The 20,800-nt window shown below is 36.8% G+C and overlaps 1 protein-coding gene and 1 long non-coding RNA gene across 2 annotated transcripts; one reads left to right on the top strand and one right to left on the bottom strand.

The window, feature by feature from the left end:
• Positions 1 to 3,242: 3,242 nt before the first annotated feature.
• LOC149616268 (uncharacterized) lies at positions 3,243 to 4,227 on the bottom strand. Its single transcript, XR_016376040.1, has 2 exons — positions 3,820 to 4,227; positions 3,243 to 3,732 (listed from the first exon to the last, which is right to left on the bottom strand). It is a non-coding gene; the product is annotated as an uncharacterized LOC149616268 (long non-coding RNA).
• Positions 4,228 to 6,191: 1,964 nt separating this feature from the next.
• On the top strand, positions 6,192 to 6,806 carry LOC149616269 (snaclec purpureotin subunit alpha-like). The gene is made up of 3 exons (XM_089856180.1): positions 6,192 to 6,203; positions 6,267 to 6,369; positions 6,430 to 6,806. The coding sequence occupies exons 1-3, from the start codon at positions 6,192 to 6,194 to the stop codon at positions 6,741 to 6,743; spliced, it is 429 nt and encodes a 142-aa protein (XP_089712306.1). The 3' UTR covers positions 6,744 to 6,806.
• The last annotated feature ends 13,994 nt before the right edge of the window (positions 6,807 to 20,800 follow it).

Below are 20,800 nucleotides of genomic sequence, written 5' to 3' on the forward strand. Positions count from 1 at the left end.
CTGGGCGCGATTTATTAAGATGGCGGCGGATTGGAAAAAATCTTTCTTAGTACGCGCCTACTACTTATTTGTAACGTTCATGTAAATTTTCTGCCTTCTAGGGCAAGTGGTTTGTTCTGAGCGTTGATTATCAGTCAGTCAGTCAATCAGTCAGTCAGGACTTTGATTTATATAGATATATATAGATAGATGAATTAAAGCAACAAACCTTCGCGGGCGTGCGCGCAACAACCAGGGTTCGAATCCCCTGGTCCCCTGAGATTTTAAAGAAAACTGACTTTATTTAAGATTCACTAATTTTGACCTTGATTTGTTTGGCAACAGGCTTTCTTAGACTTTATTGTGATTTTCAACACATCTAACTCTTTATCAATAAATATTTCAATCTTATTTGGTTATCTAAACAATTTAACCTATCAGAAAAGGGAATTTAGAAAGGGAGCCGAAATTCAATGTGGTTCAAACAAGCATGGTACGTCGCGATGTTTGACAGTTTCTCATCCAATCAGATGGCATTAATGAAGGAGAGATTATTTCCTCATACCAAAAATAAACTGATTGTGACCGGTAGGCACGATTTTTTATAGAAGCTGGATTTTAACCCGCTAACTTCTGTTCCCACTCACAATTTTCTATTACCAGTCATATCATCAAAAGAATATAGATCGACCAATCAGAGAAGAGCTTCTTGACGTCATAGGTGTATAGAAAGTAGTACATGATGTAGATGATGGCGATCCAAACGTTAATTTTTGGTACTAGAGCTAGCATCTGCCTATTTACGGCTTGCTCCCTGTGCCACGGTCGGGAAGGTAATCATACGCAGAGGGGGTCGACACTATTCTGGGATAAAGGAGGACTTCTCATATTACAAGGCTCGAGCAAGTTTCAAAGAAGTGTACTTTTGCTTTTTATATCAATATACTTTTGATATCATTTATTTATGGTTTCAAGATCATATTAATAACCGTAGTTTTTATGAACCACACTCGTACTGGTTCAAGGAAATTAAAAGAAAATCGTTCCGTTAAAATTAAAAATGAACTGTTATCAATTTCCATATATGTAAATTAATTCATTCTCAGTATTCTAAATATAATCGAATCTAAAATCATTTTCGAAGAATTATGTTTACTGGAAGACTGTGATTATACTATAATAATATATACAGGGTGTTTCTTAAATTAAGGGATGTTCATTGGGCAATTTAGTGTCGAAATTGATCTAACGTTTTGCAGTTCGAACCACTGTTTTCGAGTTATAATTTGAGTATTTTACGAATGGCCCCTTAAATTTAATTAAATTAGCATTGTTTTTCAGTTTCTTAATTTAATTAAGGGGTCATCCCTAAAATACTCCAATCATAAGTCGAAAACAGTTGGCTTCTGTTTGACAAGACAATGTATAGTTAGGGTATATTTCGGATAAGTCTGCCACAAATTAAAGCGTATATTCTTAGGGTCAAACTGCGTGTCCAAGAACATGGGGTCTACAACGGTTAGTTACGGAGATATGGGCTCCCAAACATTGATTGGACCCGTAAAACAAGGAAATAGTCACACATATGGAGTAAGACATATCAGCCTTCAAAAGTCTGAAATCTAAGAACGTTACTGAACCTTAATCTAGCAGAAGTATACTTTCAAATGTGGATGAGAGGGAAAGTATGAAAATGGCCATAGAGCCTGTGTTAAAAAACGCGGACATCAAAGTTTCGCCAATAACTATTTAGTTTACTAGTGACTGATGGACTTGCAAACTTGCGACTGAAAGTAGTTCAGACATTTATGCTCCTTGGTTTAACCATAGCCCACTCGATCACGCGCATCACGACGCAAGCTGCTCGCGCTATAGCTAAATTACCGAGATTTGTTTTAAACGTATCTAGTTTTATGTGTTCTTCTATTGCTTCGATAACCTTAAAACCATATTATACCTTCAAATACCTTTTAAAACTTTACCAGCTACTGTGCTGACTACAAACAAAAATCGAGGAAGTTCTAGCATACACAATAGCAGACGACGGTAACCGCATAACCGCGAATTAACACAAGACCTATTTTAAGGGAGTGAACAGGCCCAGTATAGCTACGCCAATTAAACGGTCAACTACGGCGAAACTCTGATGACTCGCGACTTTTGGCCATTTTCATACTTTTCCTCTCATCCACTTTTGATACTATAAAATGGGTGGAAGTGTGTACGCGTACGCTGGTAAATTACTCCACATATGTTTGACTATTTCCTTAAGCTTTAGGGGCCAACTTTTTTGGACTCCATGTTCTTTCACACTTTCAACTCAGTTTGACCCAAATAACACACCCTTTAATTTGCAGCATGCACTTATGAGAAACACCCTGTGTATATAGCCACTTCAAAACTGCTCTATTTAATTACGCCATGAATACATAGTTCTTGGGAATACACCACCTTTGTAATTATCTTCTTACAGTTATAAAATAAAGGTAACGAATTCGTCTAAGGCTCTTCATACAACTTATTACAAATAAGACATTAATATGGTCATTTCTAAAAATCATTAACCTCTAAAGCGTATGAAAGAAAAGAGGTAAAAAGGAATTACGTATTTTTCGTCCCCGTCAGCAACGTCCGCAAAACGTAGTTTAAGTGAGCCTCCAATAAGATAATTTAAAATGTTCGTTACTTGTTGGAGGGAGGGGCTCTATACTGGGCTATGAGTCGGAAAAAAGTAAATACTAACCGTTCTCCATTCCTACTTCCAAAAAAATAAATCTATCCCTGGTGCTCATAAACTATATACTAATATCTGATTGACGGTAAGGAGAAGGGCTTAAAACTTCGATAAACCGCCAGCTCCTCCTTCCTCGCATCTCATTGGTTATTCGAATGTATATGATGTTTTGGATAACTCTGTTTCAAGGCGTATAGGTCACGAGCAACGTCGATATCACATGATTTCTAAGATCAAACAAATTATGAATAACGCCAGGGTGACGGTTTCTACATCTCCTCCCTTTCAGTTCAAGCAGAAAGGTCCAGAAAATGACCTGTTAAACATTCCAAGGTAAAGAAATCTATGTATTCATGGGCATATTAATAGATTTTTCATTGCTGTACTCGTACTTGATAAGGGAAACTCCGTTATAGTTTGGAAGTACGATATAGTGTTGCAATGTCCGGTTAACATTCAATTAAAAATCTTTTCAGCTATAATTCATATATTATTACTTACGTTTTCGAGAAAATAATATAATCTAAGATCGTTTTCAAGGAATTTTAGTTACAGGAAGACTGTAATTACATTAAATTGATCCATATATATATATATTTATATTTATTTGTACATAGTTAACAAGGTTAATATTACGCAGTTTTCGAGTGTAAGAGCCATGAGTCTTTCAGGGCTAATATCGAGTATATTTTTACTTTATGGTATGTTTTCTAGTTAATTTTAAATGGCTCTCTACTCAGAGAATATTACTTGACTAAATAACTATAATTTCCTCGCTGTACAGTTCTTGCTGCTCAACAGTTTTGTGAAACCACTAGTGACCCTAACATCGATTACATTTCACGAGAAATCAGGCCTTTGAACAAGGATGTCGGGTGTCCCGAAACGTGGAAAGCCTTGGGTGAGTCAGCCTTTCGTAATACTTTTGTTGCGGTTTTTCTTTACGTAATGAACTATCTAGGCTTCCCGTCGTTGTCAGGGTATTTTAAGAGTGTGAAAACCAGGAAGAGTTTTAGTGTCTATGTAGAAGGGGATAATAGAAGAACGATGACGCTCTGTATCCTCTAAGCACTTTAGTTCTATAACATGATTCTTCCCAAGCTCACTGTTTTTGTTTGCTATTGCGCTCATCAAACTTCAGACGGGCATCGCACCGTGGGGTGAATTCTATCACTGTTTGGTACTAAATCCCCAGCAATCACCCCACAAAACTCGTCTTGTCGTTTGACAAAAATCCACAAGCGCATGCGCCTTGTCAAATAGTTAAGTGCTAATAGAGTAATGGTGAGGGAATTATTTATCGCGTATGTGATTCGGTTTAGAAACCTTGCTCCAAATGTTCTGATGTTGGGAAGAACCATGTTACACTTACAACAGCTTTGTGGTATACTTCTCTCGAAGAGAAGTATTATATACCTCCGCTATACTTAATCGTCTTTGGTCAGAATTAGGCCCATCCGATTGAAATATCTGCAAATTACCTCGTCTTGATTTTATAAAGGTAGACACTTACATTTGTAGTTTGGTCGTCTGCCTTGCACAGTTAACTTTCGATTCCCATAATGCTATAATTGGAGTTCTAATCATTTTACCTCTCCGAGTAACGATGATGTCACGGAGGGGCATTACACTAGACGTGTTTGTTTGTATGTGTATCTGTCACTTCGTTCGCTTTTGTCAAATCAGTGCAAACGTGTTTGGTATTTCTCAGAAATTCGGAAAATTGAACTTCATTACGTAATTTAAACTTGCATTGTCTTTAAATAAAACACTGAAAATTAAATCTTCGTATTGTATCTTTTTAGGAGATAAATGTTACTCCATAGATACATTTTCTAGAACGTATACTAATGCGGAATCATATTGTCAGTCCTTGGGTGGTTCTTTAGTCTCAATACATTCTCAATTGGAACAAGGTATTTCACAAACTCCTCATTTGAAAAAATGAAAATGATAATATGAAAAACATTTGTAACATTCGACGAAACAGATTTCTTAACAGCATACCTAGGAGATACAAACCCGAAAGGTAATGTCTGGATTGCTCTAAAGAAACGTGGTGGTCGTAGCAGATATCCATCCCTTCACATCCTTCGGTGGGACGATTGGGAAGACGGAACAAAGACAAATTATACGAATTACGCACCTGGAGAGCCAAGTTCATTAGTATGTGTTTATTTTTGCCACGGGCAGCTTTTATAGAACATTTTTACTGTAACGATAAGCATCGATTTGCGCATCGCATTGAGAATAATTGAAAAACTGATTTCATCTTGTGCGCTTTTCTGAGTCTCCCCAAAGGAGGTAGGACCGATGTACAGTGGGTTCTAAAGGTGATTTTGAGTCGAAAATGCTCTTTGACATTGTCGACTAAGGGAAACCGTTTACACGTTACCATTGAAGAGTTTTACGGATGACCACTTAAACTTAAGCAATGAACGGAAAGACAATGCTAATTTAATTATAGGGTCACCCGTAAAAACACTATAACACCCCCTACCCCCGAAGGAAAACTGAAATAGACTATTCTTGACTCCAAATCGCCCATAGTAGTTGGGTCGTACCACCTTATGTAGTTGGGTCGTACCACCCTATGTAGTTCGATCGTACCACCCTATGTAGTTCGATCGTACCACCCTATGTAGTTCGATCGTACCACCCTATGTAGTTCGATCGTACCACCCTATGTAGTTCGATCGTACCACCCTATGTAGTTGGATCGTACCACCCTATGTAGTTGGATCGTACCACCCTAAGTAGTTGGATCGTACCACCCTAAGTAGTTGGATCGTACCACCCTATGTAGTTGGATCGTACCACCCTATGTAGTTGGATGGTACCACCCTATGTAGTTGGATCGTACCACCCTATGTAGTTGGATCGTACCACCCTATGTAGTTGGATCGTACCACCCTATGTAGTTGGATCGTACCACCCTATGTAGTTGGATCGTACCACCCTATGTAGTTGGGTCGTACCACCCTATGTAGTTGGGTCGTACCACCCTATGTAGTTGGGTCGTACCACCCTATGTAGTTCGAACGTACTACAATATGTAGTTCGGTCGTACCAGCCTATGTAGTTCGGTCGTACCACAATATGTAGTTTGGTTGTACCACAATATGTAGTTGGGTCGTACCACCCCATGTAGTCGGGTCGTACTACCTTATTTGGAACACACTGTATTACGATGTCAAACCTTATAGGACTATACGCTTTTAAAGCTGGACCCATGGTTATATTCAGGGTGTTCCAGAATGGGTGTTAAGTTCTTTAGGCTATTTTGAGTCGAAAATCTTTTATGACATCAGGACAACATTAAACAATTAAAGTTATGGTTACGGATGACCCCTTAAACTCAAGCAAGGAACTGAAAGTCAATGCTAAAGGGGTCATCCGTGAAACACACTTATTCATAACTTGTAAACGGTGGCCCTTAGGGAAACTGACATAGAACACTTTCAACTCAAACCCGCCAATGGAACCCACTGTACTTTGGTAGTACCTTCCTTTTTTGGAATACCCTTGTGTACTTGCTCATTCCTTAAAATAGACGGAGAAATGTTTTCATCTGGAACACGCTGACACAGTTGCTGGAAAATGGAATGATCATCGTTGTGACGATGTGAAAGGAGCCATTTGTCAAGTATCCAGATGTAAAATATATCAACTTGTTATATCTATCTAAATGTACAATGTAATACTTTATATTACAGCAAAAGATAAATCTCAACCCAAATCCTTCTATTTGGGCGAAAACAATTGTGGCCAAGGTTGGCAATCGTACCGAGACCGCTGCTACCGATTGGTAAAACAAGCCAAGACATGGGAAAATGCCGAGGGAGAGTGTCAAAGTTACGGATCGCACTTAGTCTCAATTAGTGATTCTTATGAAGAAGCATATCTCTCTTTCATCATAGCTGATATGGATTTTGGATCTAGGGACGACAAAGGAATTTGGATTGGTCTCTCTAATACGAACAATAAGGTAATTAATCAGATATTAATTTCATCAGATATATCCGAGTGATCTAACACATACAGAAATCTTTAGTCCAGAGGAAGACTAACTTGGTCTGACGCTAGTCTTATTTACCATACAAATTGGAAAAATGATGCTAAAGAGAGGAGCTCTATCAACACTCATTGCACCGCTAAGTCTGAAAATAGTTTATGGAGAACCGAGAACTGTTCGGTGACCTTGCCATTTATATGCGCTAAAGATCAAAGTAAGTGGGGATAATTCTACTCGTTTTTTTTTATAATTTTTTTTTTGCAAAAAGTGTGCTGGAAAAGCAGGAACGATGTGACTTTAATCTATGACCATTTAACTATGGACAGCCAAAGCCGTGTACTGTTAAACCCGCGTTAACAAATGTCTATGCGTTTGCATGCGCCCTCACGCGTCTACCGACCGCAATGGATCGCCGTATTCTACTATTTACTAGGGTTTGGTAATAAACCTATGACACCCGCTGCCACAGCGCTAGTGTGAGGCGTTGCTCTAAGCAAACATAGCTCCCTATTCAGTTGCCAGGCCATGGTTAGGTGATCTGAGCTTTAATATGGCCTTTTAGGTGTTCTCTTTTCTCTCTGCGCATTCAAACCCACCACTCAGGATTCTCGGGAGACCTTTAGATCCTTTCCCCATGTGACCTAACTAGTTCGGACTCAATTTAGAGCCGCGCAAGATCCTCTGGTGTAGCTTACATTTGCTGACCCGTTTTGGGGCCAAGTTGGGAATCCACGTTCAAAGCATCTGCCAAACAACTTTATGAGGATGCAGTTAGTCGCTAGAGTGACGAACAGATTGCTTTAATGAATGGAAAAAATTAAAGCAAAATTAGGGCAGCCATTGAAAATATATTGGGTTTTCACACATAGGTCTTTAATGACGCCTCGAGAAAAGATAATTGAATTCCAGAATGTCTTATAATTTCCATGTTATTCCCTTGCAAACTAATTTTAAGGCTGTTCGAAAATTATGTAACACAAAATGGTAAACTTTCGACACACCCCCTCCGTCTCGTAACAAAAAGTAACAATCGGGAAGACCTTAATTACTTAACAAAATCTTCTAGCCCCACTGAATACTAGCATTTCGAGACAATAAGATTTTTCTCGTCAATTTTCCTCTAAAGCTCGGGAAAATAGGCGAAATTAGACTGGCAATCCTTTTACACCGTGGGAAAGTCAAACAAAATGCCTTGAATAATAAATTTAGACTATCTTAAATTATGCTATTAGATTGTTGTGTCAAAGTATGATTTGTTATGTAACATTTCCCGTGACCCTCCCTCGGTAAGAGCTAGGAACATTTATTCAAACCCCCCTCTTGACATTATGTAACTTTTGAACAGCTCCGTTAATAAGTAAGAATATTTCAAATTCAAGACATAAGCTTCGTTTGAATCGTCTCAAATATAATCAACTCATACTATCACAAAGAAGCAATATCTTGTTTACTAGGGAGAAGATAGAATTCGCCACATTTCTAGCTTTATATCCAGTCCAAAAGTAAGTCCGGAGTTAATCCCCGCCTCTAAATTACAACCAGCATCTCATTGGTTCTTGAAAACTCACGTCAGCGCGACGCGAATGACGAAAATAACGCATTTTCCGACTAAGGAGAGGCGAAATAGCCCGGCCTCCTTTTACGTCCCCCTTGTATTTTGAAAGGGGGACTGGGTCCATGGCGCGCGAATACTTAGGTATCTTATTATAATCTTCTCCCTAGTAAACTAGATATCGCTTCTGGCTATCACTTAATAGATCCAAAAAACAAATCGCAAACTCTATTTCACGGTAATTGTCCACCTGGATGGATGGACTTCGGAAATCAATACTGTTACTACATAGAAACTGTTGATAAGGAATATTTTGTTGATGCTCAAATGGAATGCTCGCGAAAAGGTATGTCGTTCATGTGAACTGACTTCCAAAGCCACGCGATTGCACTAACAATTTTTAATTTAGCTCCAAATGCAATTTTGGCTGAATTTTACACCGAGTCCGACCTGAGGCTTGTTCTGAGTTATTTGAAAACTATTGAAATTGATACTTACTACCTGGGCATCAAAGCCAAAGATTTAGGTAAAGTTAGATATTAATATCATAGAAAGTCCAAAACTAAATTCATTATTATTGTAGATTTTCGTTACCTTAGTAATAAATCGATACCGACGTATTTGCCGTGGGGTGAAGGTGAACCTAACTTCCATTTAGCTAATGAGTGCGTTGAGCTCGAAGTCAGGCGATCTTCATACGATGATATTAGGTGCAGTAATGCAAGAAAATACATTTGTCAAATGTCAAAAGGTGAAGTCATTAACCAAAAACTATGTTACGGGATTAATAAACATACATTAATTTGGTTCGGTTGTTTTCAGAAATCATAGAAGAAATAAAAATACGTAAGTTGTTATGACAAACTATTAATTTTCTATATGGTATTGTGTTGTAAATCCCATGTTAGGATGAAAAATTGTGCATTAAATTTTCATCTGTGCAACTATAGTATTGACATTTTCGAATAAGTCACAAATTCATATTACAATCAAAATTCGATGGTTTCGTTTGAGAAATAGTGAAAAATATAGAAATTTTTAACAAAAATGATTAGTAATTTTTACAAATTGAATAGCCGACCAAAATAGCAAAATAATTCACAGAGTATTTCGTGTCGAGTCAGTGAAGTAGATTTATGACAGATGGCTTGAGAAGTTGAGAATATTCAAAGATATTACCCTACCAAACGACATTTCCAAACTAATTCCTAAAATCTGTCACAGTTTCAAACTGACCAACGAGTACAGAAAGTATTTTCAAGGACGATGCAATTGAAACACTAAATTTAATATAGAGTTAATATTTAATAATTATTGCTTCGAAATTATTGCTAAAATAATAGTGTACGTAGATGACGCTGCAATAGGGAAATTCCGGTAGGAATTTATTTGAAAGCGATAGACGCGTATGCTAGGGTTCTTACTTCCACTTTCAAGGAGGATTGAAAAGATCATAAGATTAAACATTTGATTAAAACAAGTTGGGAAAACCAAAATATTACCTCTCCGAGTCAAGAGGTCTACTACTACAAAGTTTTTTACATAGATATGGAATTATTTCTCTTTTTTGAAGTAAAAATTTACGAAATATTGAAGCAGTATTCCAAACATAGCGAATATACAGTAAAGCAGACGACATTTTACTTCCAATAAGGATAAATCTTGGACACATAGAAATCAGTTAATGGTAAAAAAAACAGGAAATGAAGTCTACGCTTCAGCTGTTTACCCTATATTCTGATAGCTACATTCACAACTGGTTAGCAGTGTAAACACCATCGTCTCGTCTCACCTCAACAATATTCTTAGTTTGCCAACATGAGTGTTAACGTTAAATAATACCAAAGCTAAATTGTAGCTAGACGCACTGATAGTCAATGCGCATCATAAAGAGAATAAAACTCTGTAGCTTAGCCCTACTAATCTAATTGCCACCATCATCTTTTCTTCTATTATAAAATCTTAACCTGATTAATTAAGAGTGTATTTAACTTTCGGCTCACTCTGAACCGTTGATGTCTCTTCATTTCAGACATGAAAATCAAAACCCAAAGCTTACTTCACCTCAGGCCTCAATTATATACTCTATATTTCACTAAGCTTATTGCAAGTAATACTAGATATGACCGCCGGAGTCTAGATCTTAGCATTATTCATGAAATTACTAAACCAAGGATTATTCTATATACAGATGTAGTATAGCTTAAGTAATATATAAACAGCCATTTCAAATAATAATATTAAAAAAACTCTTTGGAATATCAAAATGAAACAGAGCTTTAAAGCTACAAAAGCACTAAATGCATCATAATTACGAAAAATATTTCATCATATTCACTTTATATTAAGGATAAAGGGAATATTATGGTTCTGTAGGATTTCTTTACACATCAAAGCAAAACGAACTTCTAACGCAGCGCACTGCGGCACTAGTGTAATAACGGACGGACACACACAGACAATAACATAGACTGCTTTTTTACTCTTTCCGTATTAATTTTGAATTGAGAAACAAGATTATCTTAAATATTAAAATAAATATAATTAATATTTAATATTTTCTTCGTTAGTTATTCGCCTTATTGAACGTTACATCGCTTTAAAAAAGAACAATTAAACATTCTTGAGAGACTTGACTAATATTGGCGTTTGAAATGAAGCATACGCCGGTTGCTTCGCCTTACTAAAATAGGTAGTATATAAAGGATTCGAACCGCAGCTGTAGATAAGAACATCGCAATTGCGTGAACCTTGGAGGAAGACCCCTCCATTGGAAGGCTAGACGTTTCTCGTAACCCTAGCCGATCGCCGCGTATGTCTTAACCTTAAGGATGATGGTGGTGTTAGAAGCCAGGTGTACAGACTGGTGTCCATGTGGGACGGACAAAAACAAAGACCAGAAGATGGTGGTGTTAGAAGCCAGGTGTACAGACTGGTGTCCATGTGGGATGGACAAAAACAAAGACCAGAAGATGGTGGTGTTAGAAGCCAGGTGTACAGACTGGTGTCCATGTGGAATGGACAAAGACGAGAAGGTGGTGGTGTTTAGAAGCCAGTAAGTAGAAACTGGTGTCCATGTGGAATGGGCGAAAGACTAGAAGATGGTGGTGTTTAGAAGCTAGTAAGTTCAGACTGGTGTCCATGGGGTGGACAAATGAACAGAGTTGTTAGATAGGCAATGGAGTAATAACCTGTAAGTGGAATACAATTTCCGGGACTGTAAATGCGGTCTGGAAATTGAATACACGTTTGCTCCGATTTGCAAACTGCGAACGCGGTCACGTGGGTGTAACAACGGACAGACAGACGGACAGACAGACAGACAGACAGACACGTCGAAATTAGAACCTCTCCGTGACATACGTCACTCGGAGAGGTAAAAAAAGGGAATTTAACCAAACATAATTTTACTATGTTTGAAAAAACTTACTTTGATTTTTAAATCGTTTCTTCTTTCGCGCATAAGAATGATAATTTTACACCATAGTTAGAAGTTAAATACATTATTTAATCAAATATTTATTCTTATGATCTTTTCAATCCTCCTTGAAAGCGGAAGTAAGAACTCTAGAGCGTTCAAATAAATCGCTACCGGCGTTTCCCTATTGCAGCGTCATCTACGTACACTATTACTTTAGCAACAATTTCGAAGCAATAATTATTAAATATTAACTCTATATAAAATTTTGTGTTTCAATTCCACATTTTATTTATGAGCAAAACAGATTGATATAACTTTGGCATATGTATGCAAAATTAGGCCGACACGATGGCGCTAAAAATTGTCTAGTTCTGAAGTAGCCCACCTGCCTTTCGTCCCGAGTTTTCCTTCCCCATTTTTAGCGTCCCACCAGACCCAATCGTTTCCGCAGTTACGGCGAGTATTTTTAATGTGATTCTAAACACCTATACTTCTTTGACCACCTACTGTATTGGTGCGTTAAACGGAAAAGATATAACGATATGGCGCCACCTATCTTAGTATCGCGAAAGCCTAATAATATATTTTTAGAACCAAGGCTTAGCGCAATTTTTGGCCTACTGTATTGGTGCGTTAAACGGAAAAGATATAACGATATGGCGCCACCTATCTTAGTATCGCGAAAGCCTAATAATATATTTTTAGAACCAAGGCTTAGCGCAATTTTTGGCCTACTGTATTGGTGCGTCAAACGGAAAAGAAATGCTCCACCTAGACTTAGTATCGCGGAAGACTAGTAATTTATTTTTAGAACCAAGGCTTAGCGCAATTTTTGGATTTTAATTGTTAAATTTGAAAAATTACTTACCAGGAGACATGTCTTCGTAGATAATAACGCTATTTCTTAAACACGAAAACACCTTATTTCAGAACTAATACCTTCAGTGATCATTAAAAATTTATTTTCATGTAAACGCATGTTGACGCTTCAAACTAAATTCCTTTCCTGTTTGCCGCTTGTACTGGCTAGGTACGGTTTGTTTGTAACATCTACCCTCGATATTTTCTCCTCTGCACCCTTAGACATTCTAAATAATCCTTGCTTGAAACTTTCGTTTAAATATGAGGTTCTGTTGAAACTCAGTTGGTCAATTAGAATCCAACTATATCGCTAACATAAATTATTCTCATTTAATAAGTGCGTTTGAACAATAATGTAGTAATTTGAACTGGTTCAAAAATAATATTTTCTAAATGTCTGTTTCGTACCATAAACTACGCTTTATTATCACGATTTTATTATATTTTTCAAATACAGATGGCCATATTCCTATTAAGACACACAAATATCCGACTATGGAAAATCACAAGCCCAAAGAGACGACGAAATCTGGTGGAGCAATGACTGCGGTGATTGTTGTAATTGCCACTGTAGTTATTGTCGCTGCAGTCGCGACAATTCTTTACAGATTACATGATTTACATCGAAAGAATCCGCCAAAAGAAGGAAGGGAAAGAGTCAGGTTTCATAACCAAGAATGATTTACAAACATTGAAATGTTTTTATGCAATAGATGAATGTACAAAGCTAATTGTTCATTTTGTTTTTACGCTCCACTTTTTAATGTTAGATGCATTAAAAATACCAAATTTAAATAAAATGGTCGCATTATTAATTCAAAATAACTACAACGCAGGCGCCAAAAAGCGAGATGGAAGGCAAAGTTTTACTTCCGTGTCTTTACTTTTAGTTACCATAGTCAAATATTCCACATAAGGACGCTGCTGTCGCAGCCATTGGAAAATTCATCACAATTCGTCTGATGTGAAGTTAGTTGAGGATTATATGCTTATGGTTTTGTTTCCTTTTTGGATTACACGTGATAGAAATTTCGGTTTTTGAACAATTTCAGCGTTTCAGTTGATATTACGACTTATCTCAACTTATTCTTTCCAGTGAACCTTAACGATTATTAAAACCAGAAGGGAAGTTAAAACTAAAACTTTTATTTATATTGTGATAATTTCCATTGCCACACCAGTTTGACTCATTTAATTTTCATTAGAATTATTCATGGTAAATGTGGCATGTATTTTTTTTGTGCTGGAAAAAATAACATGGTACTAAACAGAATTAATATATTTAGCACACGGAAATAACTTTGAAACTACACATTTGGTATTAGTTCTCAGGCTCAAAGTCAATACCACCTGACACGTTTCATGAATATATACTTCATCAAATGGAAAAATAATCTTAGTAAGGCTAACCCATAAGGAAGTATTATACTCGTGCATGTTATTCGAATCGAAAACATCACGTAAGCACATAAAAAACACGATCGATTGAAATTCTGAAAAACTCTTAGCCTCGCGATTTCTTTACTGATTTTGTGATTTCGTTTCTGATTTCTTTACTGATTTTGTGATTTTTTAACTGATTTTGTGATTTTTTAACTGATTTTGTGATTTTTTAACTGATTTTGTGATTTTTTAACTGATTTTGTGATTTTTAACTGATTTTGTGATTTTTTAACTGATTTTGTGATTTTTTAACTGATTTTGTGATTTTTCAACTGATTTTGTGATTTTTCAACTGATTTTGTGATTTTTTAACTGATTTTGTGATTTTTTAACTGATTTTGTGACTTTTTAACTGATTTTGTGACTTTTTTAACTGATTTTGTGACTTTTTTAACTGATTTTGTGACTTTTTAACTGATTTTGTGATTTTTTAACTGATTTTGTGATTTTTTAACTGATTTTGTGATTTTTTACTGATTTTATTATTTATTTACTGATTTTGTGAATTTTTTTACTGATTTTATGATTTCTTTTACTGATTTTATGATTTCTTTGCTGATTTTGTGATTTCGTTGCTGATTTCGGATTTTTTATGGGATTTCGAAATCACCATTGATTTCGGATTTCTTAAGTTGGATTTCGCGGGAAGCGTACGGGATTTCATGAATGACCAACCCCTCGTCAGAAACGCATGCAAGATTTCATGAAGTTGGCAAAAATCATTTTGCATTACTCCTTGTGGTCTCCGATCTGCTAAGGTTGAACAGCACCCAACAACGATCTAAGGCTCTACAGTGTCTCGCATACAACATAAAGTTACGAAGAGTGCCACATAAACTTGAGAAATGGCTGCCCTATTCAATACACGCGAAATGCAGTGACCACGATAAGGTGCCATTTCAAATTTAGCATACATTTTTTTCTCTTTCCTGAAGTCTATGTAATTTTGACAGTAACCTCACTATTTCGAATCACCACCATTCAGTGAGGGAAGGCTTTCTATACATGTAGGTATTCAATGTTCATACGGAAACTGGTTCTGGTGTAATACTGGTCTAAGTCAGGGACAATATTATACTCATACGAGACTAGCAAACAATGCGAAATTCTTCATTTCTATAACGAGTTTAAAAATGATTCTACACTTCTACAAACTATTATAAGATACATTCCACAATTCCATTTAGAACCCGAGTTTCATACTCAACTTCAAAAACCATCCTCGTGCCACGATTTTTGAACTACCAAAGCCGTAATTTTTACCGGTCCCCTTTACGATTAAAATATCCATACCGTCGCGTGCACTGCCTGTGTACGTTCACACTAACTAAATAACTGTATAACTAAATAACTGGTTATCAGCGCATTACTCCGTTGGTTATTACATAACCACACGTAGTAAAACTACACTCACTACCCTTATGGTATTATTCTGCGTGTTATTTTCTGTTTATTTTTCTATGAAAACATAGTTCTTGATAATACCAGTTCTGAATAAATAGTCATTGTTTAAGAAACAAGTGCGCGTACGTGATAAGGGAGTGAAAGTGAAGCCACATTTTTTAGGTATAGTTCGAGGGGCTAGTCATTCGCCAAAATTTTGTACAACTGATTACTGATTTCTGAATTTTTATGTGAATTCCGGTGATTACCGAAATAATTCCTTGATTCCTGTGATTACGATTATTTTCGGTGATTTCCAACATCTTTACACTGATTTCCCGTGATTGCCGGAGATTACTTGTGATTCCTGTTTGAATTCCAATGAATTCGGGTGATTTTTTGGTGAATGCCGTGATTACCACTGGATTCTTCGTGAATATTCGATGAATGCAGTGATTATTTCTTTTTCAACTGATTAACATTTTTATTTTGGATTTTCGAATTCCTCGATTGATTGTGTGATCATTTCACAAAAGGTGTGATTACCGAGGTGATAAAAAAGATTACTAGTAAATCAAATATGTGATTATTTCTGATTTCCTCAAGATTTCACGTGATTTCCAGTGATTATCGGAGATTTATGATTACCTTTGATTACCCACAAGAATGATTAATTTTCTAAGAATTCTAGTAATCAAGTAATCGATTTTGCACACCTGATTATTAAGTGACTAGCCCCTCGGTTTAGTTGTCCCAATTGTGTATTGTCGGAAATAACGGTAAGCGGATTAAAAGGAACTTGAAAGACCTACTGCCCATATCGAGCGCCCGATTGTCTTTCAGATATAATCATGTGTGAAATGCTTGGGACATCTTTCAAACACATGGAGAACTCAACTTATAGATTTTATAAATTCAAGTAAGTTTCGTGACACATTTCTGATTCAACACAAAGTTGTCAAACAGCTCTATTTCGGGAAGCCCTCATATAAGCGGTTCCCGTATGAGCGATCCTCATACGGGAACCGCGGTACCCTAAATAGCGGCTACCCAAAAATGCATGCAGTTAACCCATTAGGGTAGTTCCCTATATAGCGGTACTCGTAAACACGGCAGTTACAGAGGCTCTCTAAAGACCAGTACAACAGGGATATGAGGAACAATAATCGTTTATGATGAGGTATGGTTTGGTTATTTGAACTCAAAGAGTACTAGGTCAGGTGATGTAAGGCTAAGGAAGAAATGTTAAATTTGGTTATTTGTACCAAAATAGCCTTAGGTTAGGTTTTGTTATTTATACACCAATAGGGAGCTAACAGTTCTGACCCTCAAACGTCACATCCTTGTATCTCTTACTGGAGTTTCATCTCCCTAACGGTTGGAAACAGTATTCTACGCGCAAAAATGCCAACCAGCAGGGTTCGTACGGAACCTGGATAACCTGGAAAACCTGGATAAGTCAGGGATACGGAAAATAGGGGAAAAAGTCAGGGATAAGTCAGGGATTTAAAAAAATTTCATAATAAGTCAGGGATTTAAAAAAATTTCATAATAAGTCAGGGATATGTCAGGGATTTCGTTTGGTATATCAAACCAAGCTTCGAGCAATGCTTAATATGAGCCAGGTGTGATGACGAGGGCTCTGGTATACACCTTAAAATGGTCAGGGATATTGCTAAAATTTGGTCAGGGATAACCTGGAAAAGTCAAGGATCTCTCCCCCCTAGCCAGTTGTTAGCTCCCTATAGCACTAGGTTAGGTTTGGTTTGATTATTTGAATCCTGATAGTGGTAAGGTTTTGTTATTTGAACCCCAACAGTGTTAGGTTAGGGCAGGTTAGCGCATGAATATCTAGTTGTACTTAATAGGTACTAAAAGGTAAACTGTATAGATTAAGAATTCTTCGAAACTCGAGTTAAACGGGTGTACCTCATATGAGCAGTTCCCTGTAGATCAGTTCTCGAAATAGCAACCGCGATTCCAAAAAAACAGCGGAGTTTTTCAAAACTGCTGTTTTAGAAATAGCAGTGTTTGTGTTGAGTTTTGAGCATTTCTTAACAATGCAATTGTATTCGTTGGTTTCAAAAACTACCTATTTCTGTGATCATTTAATCAGTAATGTGACCTACTAACGGATCGTGTTTATGATTTTTTTTAAAAGTACATTTAAATTTTTTACTATTCTTCGGGCTGTTATCACTTTACAATAATTTGGAAAAGACATATTAAAATTCGAGAAAGATTTTATTTCGGAAGTAGATAATTGTAAATAGTAATATTTTGGAAAAGGCATATTATAATTCGAGAAAGGTTATTTTATTTCGGAAGTAGATAATTGTAAACATTAATTTTTTTGGAAAAGGCGTAACATTGTTACACCATTTCCAAAATATTACTAACCTAACGAAACAAAACCTAACCTATCCTGACCTAATACTATTTAGTTGAAATAATCAACTTTGACCTAACCAAATTATCCATATCTGACCTAGTTCTTTTTGAGTTCATATAACCCAGCAGGGCCAGCTTACACCATAATAAACAACTATGGTCTTTCGAATATATGTTTTTCCGCTCTTTAGAGAACTGCTGTAACGGTACGCCGCGTTTACGAGAACAACTGTATCGATAATTTCTGTAATGGGTAAACTGCCATTTCGGGAACCGCTATTTAGAGAACTGTTGTTATGAGGACCGCTATTTAGAGAACTGTTGTTATGAGGACCGCTATTTAGAGAACTGTTGTTATGAGGACCGCTATTTAAAGAACTGATGTTATGAGGACCGCTATTATGAAATCCGCTCATAAGGGAACTTCTCATGTGAAGGCTTCCCGAGTTAAACACTCCTGTTTCCCAAAAAAGCACCCGCTATTTCTAAATCAGCCTCCCCCGTTGCTGTGTCGGGAACTGTTGATTTCTTCCTTTATACAATTCATTCTTTTTTTTCTGATATAACCAATGTTATGTTATTGGTCCGGTCTATTTTTAGTTTATGGACCTTTCCAAAATTAAGAACATATTTTTTCATAATTTAATTTTGAACGATGTTCAAGTTTTCTTCTGTTTCATTAATGATTATAATTGCTTTACTTGTAGAATGGCGGAAAATATTGAAATACCCGTTGCTGTTTTCGAAGTACTCTATTTTATATGTATTTTATCAGAAGTGAGATGAGACTAGAAGTATCGAGGTAACCAAATTCTTCACTCGGCGAAAGTGAATATTCTTGATAACACAAGAACGGTTGGCCCTCTAGTAGCGGTTTCTGAATTTTCCCTCCAAAACGTGAGACGCTCGTGGCGGTAGACAGCCGAACTAGATTCAAGGAGCCGCGTCCGTGTTCCGCGGCTGTAGGTTGAGGGGAAGGGGTAGGAAATGTTTTTGGAACTCGACCCATTTTTTTCTCGGTAGTGTAGGCGCGTGGGAAGCGGCAAAAAATCCTCAAATTTGTTCACTAGTGCCAGGATCTACTACCAATGCTAGAGCCCTTCACTTCTAGTCTCATCTTACTTCTGATTTTATCAATTATGAATGTTGTAATGCTAAGGACTGTTCACGAGCCGAGCTGAGCGAGCTTTTTAAAAGCTCGAAAAGACCGAGCTGGCTCGAGCTCGTGAACTGTCCTAGTTATGTTGTACTATATCCATATTTTTAGGAAACGCTGCTACACGACTCTATTAGAAACGTATTTGAAACAATTGGCACTGTTTTGAAAACGATCTTCAATGTCACGTAAGTAATTTTGTATTTTTTATTATTATTAGTATTCCGTTTTTTGGATATGATCATGTTTTAAGTTATTTGAAATGATGATTATGAAACCCTACATGTTTGAAGAAATGCGAGGCAACGGTACTGTTTTAAGGGAGATAAAGGTTAGTTCTAGTTCTTTTTTTACAACAAATAACACACGATTTTACTAGTCCATTTTAGCAATGTTAAAGATAGGGTTTCGGGGAGCTATTCAGTAATCATAAGTTTTGTTCAATGGTGATTTTTAGCCACATCGTATGATGTACATCTACGTTGAGGCTCTTAGTTTGACCTGCACTGTTGTTGTGGTAGTAGGAGTGTCACAGTACCTCCTTTGGCAGTATAAAATTTTTCGTTCGTCATTGAAGGGAAAGTGAAAGTGAGGGAATTGTGGTGAGGTGATATTTTTCGTTCATCATTGAAGGGAACGTGAAAGGGAGAGAATTGTGGTTAGGTGATATTTTTCGTTCGTCTACTTAAAACGAATGGAATTACGATAGTAAGGTTAAGCCAGGGATAGATTTAATTTTAGAAGTAGGAATGGAGAACAGAGTAATTTGACTCTCTTCCCGGGGAAGGGGGGTATGAAAGAAGAGGCGGGTCATAGCGACAGAGGTAAAAAGAAATTATGTAATTTTCGCCGTCCCCGTCAGCAACGTCATCAAAACTTAGTTTAAGTGAGCCAATATAACAATTTAAACTTTTCGTTACGTGTTGGAGGTAGGGGCTATGAGTTGGACTGAAGTAAATACTAACCGTTCACCATTCCTGATTCTAAAATTAAATCTATCCCTGGTTAAGCTGTATACTCTCCCTTTAAAATTCCTTTCACCCGTCGACAATACGATTTCACGCTTTCAATATCGCTTCCCTATTTCAACATTCAAAGAAATCGAGGTAAATTTTAAAAGCAAAAGCAAGTATTTACTGACGTTACTTTTAGAATGGTCTTAAGGCACTCGGATATTACAATTATTGGGTGTTTTACCGAATTCTTTCACTTTCAAACTCTTCTGGCCATAAGTTCATGTTGGAAATTTATAATATGCGAAAATTATGCGTCGGCATAAGTTGTAAACTAAAACTTTCTGTACGTATATTAATTGAGCGTTAAGTACGTAATCGTTTAAGCACGGTTAAAGGAAAACTCCATCATCGAGGGGGTAATCACTAAAACTTTCTGTTCTTCTATTAGGGGTTACTTGTGTATAATCATTATAGCATTGTTAAAGCTTACGCCTCGTTTTTAGAATGGTCTTACGGGTAATCACTTTAGCAAAGTTAAAGGTAGCGCATCGAGGGGCTATTCACATAAATTTTAAGTAAGCCCGTTTAGTACGGTACGATGTGGCTACTATTACAAGCCCAGCCCTTGGGTCGTCTTGTTATTGATACTTCTAAAAGAGATAGAGATTAATTTGGAGATTTTCATTGGTGATTTTTAAAGTTACGGGGATTAAGGGTTGCGGCTGGATTACAGGTAATCATCAGTGCCTACTCACTTAAAACTCAATAACGATTTTAAAAGGGATTATAGAATGTTTTACTAGTAACATATTATTTGTAGCTGGAGCCTTGAAAACAATGGGGCTCCAATCAGGCCGGAGTCATAATGTTGAAATTTATGATCGTGTCATTTTGGTATACGTTTTGTTA

The sequence above is a fragment of the Phalangium opilio genome, unplaced genomic scaffold (assembly GCF_054372755.1).
Source record: "Phalangium opilio isolate 3A_F unplaced genomic scaffold, DU_Popi_V2 ptg000217l_1, whole genome shotgun sequence".
NCBI lineage: Eukaryota > Metazoa > Arthropoda > Arachnida > Opiliones > Phalangiidae > Phalangium > Phalangium opilio.

Coding starts and splice junctions, on each gene's coding strand:
- LOC149616269 (XM_089856180.1), top strand. Junction 6,370..6,429: donor CATTTGTCAAGTATCCAGAT/GTAAAATATATC, acceptor TTTATATTACAG/CAAAAGATAAATCTCAACCC.